At 40.8% G+C, this 8,745-nt stretch overlaps 1 protein-coding gene across 1 annotated transcript; it reads left to right on the forward strand.

Moving 5' to 3' along the window:
- The first annotated feature begins 576 nt into the window (after positions 1–576).
- tmem177 (transmembrane protein 177) lies at positions 577–6,212 on the forward strand. The gene is made up of 3 exons (XM_079666799.1): positions 577–728; positions 4,450–4,714; positions 5,236–6,212. Exons 2-3 carry the CDS (start codon positions 4,514–4,516, stop codon positions 5,965–5,967), a joined length of 933 nt encoding a protein of 310 aa, XP_079522925.1. The 5' UTR covers positions 577–728; positions 4,450–4,513; the 3' UTR covers positions 5,968–6,212.
- Positions 6,213–8,745: the final 2,533 nt, after the last annotated feature.

Here is an 8,745-nt window from a genome sequence, read left to right on the forward strand (position 1 = left end):
CAGTTTACATGGATTTGGATTGAAGGACAGTGACTTTGTTGAGGCATGTATTAGACTGATCCTAAATTTACATCACGTGAAAAACGTCAGCAGCACATGCAAGCATGACTAAGCTAAGAGATTTAAATAGTTGCGGCTAGTTCTTCTTCCTTTCCGTCTTTACAATGGAAACTCTTGGGCATTCAGATTGTGAGAGAATGAGGCTCTGCTGTTCAATGCAGGAGTACTTCTCCTTTCTCCTTCAGCCCACTTGTATGTCCAGGTTCTTTTTAAATCATAACACATGAATATGTGGTTTACATGAAAGATCATTCCCTAATCAAATACAGTTAATCTTTTACAACTAAATCCCTATTTATTACAATGCCTTCATATCAATGGTCATTAGTTGTTCATTACTGGTGCTAGGATATGCTTAAACATAAACAAATATCAAAATTCATTTGATTCTAATTCACATAACAAGAAATCTATCATTTATTTTCATGTATCTTATTCATTATTCTGCATTATTCTCCGTGTGAATACAGCTGTCTGAAAGCTCATGGGCGCTTATAGTAAAAAGGCCTTTAAATACATCAACGTAAGAGCGTAGTTTACTTAAAGGTCCACTGTCGTAAAACTGTCGTGCAGCACCGTTACGACAGCTAAAGCGCTTTACGGGTGGGATTTTCTATCATCATGTAACCTGTCAGCGTTAGCTGCCCTTGCAAAGATGTGGAGAACATGTGAGTGTAAATAAGACATTGTTTGTATGCTATGAAGACATTATATGTTATTTTATAGCCTTTTGGGTTTTCATTTAGTGAGCTGCCGTTAAAGCACATCATTATGAAGATAGTAAGCTAAGGTTACTTTGCAATGTAACGCTACATTTGTGATTTTGTAGCATAACAGTGGGTTTACAGTACACCGGGGGCTTGTTTCCGGTGTTTTCTCATGTTTTTAGAGACGTTAAAGGGGACCTATCATGTAAAATGCACCTTTGTACGTCTTTTATTCATGAATATGTGTTCCAGGGAACTCACCAAGTGTCAGAAAACACAACCCTCTCTATTTTGCTCCTTAGCCAAATCTCTAACAGCCCGTCTACACTACAGGCATCAAAAAATCTTGAAGCTGGGCGTGTCTGAAGCTTGGCGATTTTTTGCAAGCAACGCGACCAACAACCAGTCACATGAATCTCCCGCCCCCGACATACAAAGCAATAGCAATGTTAAAACTGGTTTGTATCCCGGTAAATAGTTCTGGTCGTAAAGAACCGGGTGATTTGCTAGTGTAATATCTCGTTTGGAATATGAGGAAATGAACTGCGGTCTGGCTCTCCCAGCTTGCACGCGGTTTGATTGGCTAGCGCTTGCACTGGCGGGATTTGCATAAACGGAATTTGATTGGCTAATGCCAAGCATCGAGCCTCAAAAGTTGAACATTATTCAACTTTTGAGGCCGATAGATGCTCGTGATCAGGGCCGGCCCTAGACTTTTGGGGGCCCTAAGCGAGCTTTGGCTTGGGGGTTCCCCTCACTCTAGCGCATTCTCACTACACGGAACCAAATTTTGTCTTATGATGTTAGCATAAGCACACATATTGTATAAATAAGCATGTAAACACCGTGGACCTAACCTCCTCTAGGGGGGTCCTCATCTCCTCTAGGGGGGTCCGGGGGAATGCTCCCCCGGGAAGATTTTTTTTTTAATATTGAAGTTAAAAGCATCAATCTGGTGCACTTTGAGAGAAAAATTAAGAGATCTATGGATACATCTCTCAACACCCATATGAAACAGAACTGTAAACAGATTTTTCTTTATGGATATTTTACAAATCACTTAAACTGTATTCTTGTTTTGTCATATAGTATTTGATAACTGTTCATCTCATAATGTTTACATAGAAACTAGCTGTCAATAGGAATATCATTCAGAAGAATTATAATTTCTTGCATAAATCTGTCACAAAAAGAGGTTGCATATTTAAATTCAGGTGTTGTTATGGCAACGTCAGTGGCCAAACCGCCACATTTACTGCTGCAAATACTTCAAACATGCTGTTGACATGTAAAGCAGTGGCAACTATGCCACCATTTCAGCTGACTGTTTCTCAGAAATACTGTCACATAACATCAGTGTTGGGACTAACGCGTTACTCTGTAACGCGTTACTGTAACGCAACTACTTTGACGGTAACTACTAGCGTTACTGGTTACCTATTCCCATTTAAGTAACGTCGTTACAGTTACTGTGATTTAAATGGGTGCGTTACTGCGTTACATTGTGTGATGGAACTGAACCGAAGATGTCACTTACAGGCGAATACAGCGATGTCCTCTCACAGCACCATGGAAAAGTGAAAGTAACCAGAGGAGTGATGATTGGTTAACGCGGGGTAACATTTCAGAGTAAGCGAATCAGAGACAGAGTTGGGCGGGTCTTGCCTTATGGGGAAAATACACACACACGAACACCTGTTAAACACACACACACACACACACACACACACACACACACACACACACACACACACACACACACACACACACACACACACACACACACACACACACACACACACACACACACACACACACACACACACACACACACACACACAATGGCAGATGCAAGTATCAGCGAGAGCAGCAGTGGTTCGCCGGAGCTGTTAGATTAACATTAACATGCTGATTGTAGTTGTAAGTGCACTGCCTAAGGTAAGTAGCACCGTCCTTGATGGAGCATATGTGTGGGCTGGACCTGTATTTTATAGGAAAGGAGTGAGCAGAGAGTAGAGTAGTTGTCGATTCTTGTTCTGTTTTCTGTGAATATCTGCCTCACCCTCTCAGACTTTGAGTTGCGCGCGCTACTAAAGAGACGTGTTACCATGGAAACCAAACAATGGTGTAGCTGTATTAAAGTCCGAGTGGAAACAGTCGTGTGTAAATCTAATTTTGTCAGAAATCCGGGAGAAATATGACCCCGGGAGGAAACAATGAAATCGGGAGTTTCCCGCGAAAATCGGGAGGGTTGACAAGTATGTTGTCAACTAACCATTCAGAAACGTCCTGCTGCAACCGAGGTGTTTGCACCTCCACCAAAACCTCCGCTGCTTCAGGGTCAGTTTCTGGATCAAATTGATAATATGCTTGAACACATGCATTGCTCTGGGATGACATGTTTATTCCACACTCGTAATCACAGCAAACATGGTAACGTGACTCTCGCCGGCTCATGCCCCCCTCTTCTGCAGGGGGGCGTGGTCAGCTGCTGCTCAGAATTTTCAAAGACAGGCTTGGAATAGAGCGTAAATGAGCGAAACGAGGCATGGCTAAAAAATGATCTGTTTGGTATTTTGAAAATTAAAATGTATAAATGTACCTTGTATAGGTATGGTCATACACTATATCATTTAAATATAGCATGATAGGTCTCCTATAAATCCCTATAACTAATCAGTTTTATGGGGTGTAATGCTATCTTTAATTCGCCACTGCTGCTAGCAACATTTGACACTTTAATAACCAGATCCTTAAAGGAAAGGTGCAGAAAATGCCCCTTATAACTGTTATACTAATATGTAGTATATTATTAGGTTAATTTTACTCGTGCATGAATGTAAAAGCAGGATTGTACTGGTGTAAATGGTTGAGGTAGATCTCATGGGTTTGTAAAAAAAGAGAACGTGTAAAATGCTGTCACAATTTCCCAGAATTCCAAGTTACAAAAGTACATACCTTAAAATAAAACAAATAAATTAATATATTAAATAATTTCATGGGAAATCAGCAAATATTCTCACATGAAAAGTTGGAACAGTTTTTGTATGAAATATGATTTTAACAATTATGTACGTGTTAAACCATGTGATTTATATGTTAAAAAACACATTTGTAAAGTAACTAAAGGATTTTGAAGTAAATATAGCTGTCGGATAATTGTAATGGAATAGAAATATGATGCTGCATGAAAATAAAAGTAAAGTCAAATCAAGTTAAGCTCAAAATACGACTAAAGAACAACACTGAATGCACAATTTTTGCTCTATAGGGTGAAGGTGCTGCATTAAGTTACAATAAGTGTTGTTCTTTAGTCGAATTTGTATATGTACCTTACTTGAGTTTTTATTTTCAGGTAATTGATTTTAAGTACAAAATATTTAATAAAATGTCATTTATTAAATCAGAGCACTCCTCTGACTTTCATATTACACTTTGTACATTCATGCCAATGTGCACATGTTTGCCATACCATATGTTGTATAAAACTGTTCTTCACTGGAGTACAACATGAACGTTTTCTACGAGCGGAGCACACATTTAAATTATCAATATCTCAGTTCATAAAATTTTGGGGAGCCAAAATCGAGAGAAATTTGAATATTTCTGAAGCCCTACTTTCTATTGTAATAAATTAGCATATCGATCAAAACACTAACCTCTTTACTCATCTCCTTCACAGATGCCTCCTGCTGAAGTCTGCAGAACATAACTGACAGAAAATCAGTTGAAAGCAAAGAGGCGACATGGCTTATCGTATTCTCAAGTATGCGGTGCTTCTCCAGAAGTACAGGACTCCGCTGCTCATCACGAGCTGTGGGGGGGTCTTTTGCGCCAACATGTTCTACCACATGCTCCCCGACATGACCTACCGGCAGCTCTATCAGGCCTGGTCCAAAGGAGAGCCGGTCACTATGTCTGAAAAGCTCCAGGATGTTTTCCAGCAGGTAGGGAGAGATGTCCAATTCATCTTCAAGATAACAATCAATAACAGAAGATGTCAACTTAAGTACAATGGTACTGGTAGTTGCAAATGGTGAAGATGTTAAAGACGATTACATCTAGAAGTTCCCTGTAATGCCAACTATTGAACTATTTTTTAACAATTACATTTTTTTCCGGTTTCTAGCCATATCTGGGCGATACACTATTTTACAACTTGTCATCAGGAAACAAGCTAAGAACATTTTAGCGATTAGCTCGTACTTCATCAAACTTTAATCTCAAAACTACTTTATTCAATTTTTTAAATGGTTTCCAACACTGGGTCTGTTTATTTTGGAGATAAGTTAACCTCTGCGGGTAAAACAAATGACAAATAAAAACAATGGATTCCTAACTGGGATCCTTTTGTTATTTTCTTTATTGCGGCACGCCTAGTAGTAAAATGACCTTTATTGCCTTCATAGCATTATAATGTACAAATAATTGCTTTTTGAACACAAAATTCCAATGTTGTCATTCATAGGTGTTAAAGGACTACGGTATCAGCTCACCTGACAATTTCTCCGCCTTCGCCTCCTATGGGTTCCATCCTGTTGGCGCTGGGGTCCCTTGGCTTCCTGCCGGGGCACAAATTGGCATCCCGGCCAATTTCAACAGCACGTCAGATGACTCGAAAGGAATCACCAACCGCACCATCTTCATCGACGGCAAAGCGGTGGACTGGAGCAGCGAGGTCGGCTCTGCTCTACAGGAGGCGCTGGTGCTGTCCCTCGATGCGCAGAAGTTCGCCATAGCACGTGAAGTGGCCCGCTTGCAGTCCGCGGGCCCCGTCTTGAACGCCGCTGTCGCCCCAGTCTGCCTGGGGGGGGTTTGGGTGTACAGTGTGCTAATGAAGCAGCTGTTTGGGCTTCACACTGGGCCTCTGTTGTTCCGCGGTGGTGTGAACATTCTGGCGTTGGGACTTGGGGCCGTGTCCTTCTTCCTGGCCTCTGATTCGGTGCGCAGTTGGATTGACAACAGCTCGGACCGGAGAGCGGCAGGAGTGTCACGCGTTTACGCCCAAGGAGGGGTGGAGTTTTACGATAAGATGCTGTCCAGAAACCAGACGCTGCGATCCCTGATGGGGCAGAAGGGAGTGGAGATGTACGCTCCCAGTGGGAACTTGTTTCCTGCCAACCTCCTTCAACTCAAACAGACTCCGTACACAGCCAGGAGGCAGGGGATCCTCAAACTGCTGGTGGAGGATAACGCTTGAAAATAACTGGGAGGCGGGAATGGATGTCACCTGAAGCTTTAATGATGAATTAAGTTCTTCAACATCTCCTGTTCCTGAGCTAAAAACCAAGCAAAAAAACCCTGGCCAATAGGTTTTTAATTTATGTTATATTGAATACTCCATCCCACATGTGCTGAGGTGTCCACTGTTTTTGTGGCTAGTCTATGAAACAAAAACTAGATTGAAATGTTTTCCACTGTACCAATAAACATTTTTGAACCCTATTCAGAGCATGTGATGCAATATGTTGTTTACTAGGCATGTAAAGATTCTTTGTCATGCATAATGGGGTCTAATTTGGCTCCAGATATTATAGTTAGAACCTGGAAATGGTAAGAATTGCAAAACTGGTCGAGACAACCATATTTGAAAAAAACAAAACATGCTTGCACTTGTTTCTAATCATGCATTTTTAGTTCAGTTTAGTTTGTTTTTTGCCAGGTTTGAGACATCCATTTGCAAGATTTCCCATTAAAATCAGGGTCATTTTTGTGTTTTTCGATTCCCTGCATAAAAAAGACCTATTTTAAAAAAAATATATATATATATAAATAAAAAAAAACATGTCCTCTCAGAAACAATGCTCTGACGGGATTATCCATAACCCTTGGACCTCTGTGGATTACTCGGCGGCGGGGGCATTGTTTCCAGATATTGTATTTTTCAAAGCCATTTTTTTCCCTCTTTTCATTCTAGAATCAGTTGATCTGTTCTCAAAATTGAACTCTTTACACGTCAATGCAACACCAGGGGTTTCATTACATTAAATTACATTACATTACATTTAGCTGACGCTTTTATCCAAAGCGACATACAATAAGTACATTCGACCAGGAAGATACAACCTTGAAGAAAACAGAATCATATAAGTACATCAGGCTTCATAGAGCCAAACATTTCAAGTGCTACTTAACTGGCTTTAGATAAGCCAGCCCTTTATTAGTATATAAGTGCTTTGTTAGTAATTCTATCGCTCGAAGTGGAGTCAAAAGAGATGAGTTTTCAGTCTGCCCCGGAAGATGTGTAAGCTTTCTGCTGTCCTGATGTCAATGGGGAGCTCATTCCACCATTTTGGAGCCAGGATAGCAAACGCACGTGTTTTTGCTGATGGGAACTTGGGTCCCCCTCGCAGTGCGGGTGCAGCGAGCTGTTTGGCTGATGCAGAGCGGAGTGCACGTGCTGGGGTGTACGGTTTAACCATGTCCTGGATGTAGGAAGGGCCAGATCCATTCGCATCATGGTACGCAAGTACCAGTGTCTTGAAGTGGATTCTAGCAGTTACTGGAAGTGAGCGGAGGAGCGGCGTGGTGTGGGAGAATTTTGGAAGGTTGAAGACTAGACGAGCAGCTGCATTCTGGATGAGCTGCAGAGGTCAGTCTGCAGATCTTCATCATTGGCCCACCTTTCTAAACAAACTCAAGGATTTGCTCTTTAGTTGGAAGTGTTTAGCAGCTCAGCTCAAGGTTTCCTTTTGGACTTCCTGCAGAGAAATGGCATTGTTAGTGACTTGTGTTGAATAACCAGAAGCATCCTTTAGTTCCACAATGAATGGCGGGGGGGGGGGGGGAATACGTTGTGCTTTATGTGAGCAGACTGGGCTCTGGTTTCAGACAGAGGGTGAAAAGAGGTGTTGCAGTATGAGAAAAATAAAGAGCTTTTTCAACATTAAAGCAATTAAACTTGTCACATTGAGGCACAAAATACAAGTATGAACATTTGCATAAAAGGGCCCCTTTAGGCCATAACTGGACAGGTGGTGGTCATTTAGTTTTTCTTTTATGGGTAGGAGATAGGGAGCAATAGTAAGAGAGATCAAGAGAGAAAATGATCATGAGATGAGAAAAGTCATTTTATGCATTCAAAATAAAATACATTATAATAATGAAAATAATAATATGCATAATTAAAGAAGACATCATGAAAATGGTTGCAGTACTTTCCTAGTTAATCTACAAGAAATGCAATATTTGTATGTGTTTCCTGTGCTCTATTACCATCTATTATTCCTGTTCATTGAGTTCACTGTGCAGCAGCATTATTGTATTCCTCTTACGGTCAGGCCTCAAATAACATTTAAAGAGGGTAACACTGGATGTACTCTCACAGGATTTGCATGGCCGTCGCTAATTTGTTTAGCGATAATAATCTTAATATGCAGCTTATTGTGCCTCAGAACTCATCATATGGCACCCGAGTCCCCTTAGGTCGTCTGTCTGCATATTAACAAGTTTCAGATACGCTGCTGTTTTAATTACAGTTCCAATCTATTACCCTGTGGACTGAGCTAAATATAAACCCATAATGAATAGTGATGTACATAGACACACACTGACGTTTTACATCATTGTCCTGAGGTAGACTCTGCCTTAGAAGCACTAAGTGGGATCCACTGTTTTTCTTTAAAGGGTCAAGCAATCAAAACTAGAAGAAGCATATCATGACAACATCTGGATAAAAAAAGCATTCAGTGGTTTAGATGAGTGACTGTTCCTAAATCAGGACAGCTAGGGTTTAGTGTTTTCTGACGTGCCTTTGAGCAAGATGCATCATTTGTTCCAGATCTGTGATTATGCAGCACATTGTGTGCCTTGGCATCCTGCATTCTTCAAGTAAATTCTTCCCCCAACATGTCAAAAAAGAAATGTCCCCCCCGAAGGAAACCCTTTTATCATTAGGTCATACTATATTTAAATCCTAGTAAATAAATAAACAATAAAACCATAGCTAAAAAAAAACAGTGGGTTTTTAGGTCTACAG

This window comes from Notothenia rossii (genome assembly GCF_949606895.1).
Source record: "Notothenia rossii genome assembly, chromosome: 2".
In the NCBI taxonomy this organism is placed as follows: Eukaryota; Metazoa; Chordata; class Actinopteri; order Perciformes; family Nototheniidae; genus Notothenia; species Notothenia rossii.

Excerpts from the sequence above, each read along its gene's own strand:
- tmem177 (XM_079666799.1), top strand. The coding sequence starts at position 4,514 with ATGGCTTATCGTATTCTCAAGTATGCGGTGCTTCTCCAGAAGTACAGG. Across the intron at positions 4,715-5,235 it reads TCCAGGATGTTTTCCAGCAG|GTGTTAAAGGACTACGGTAT; the intron begins GTAGGGAGAGAT and ends TGTCATTCATAG.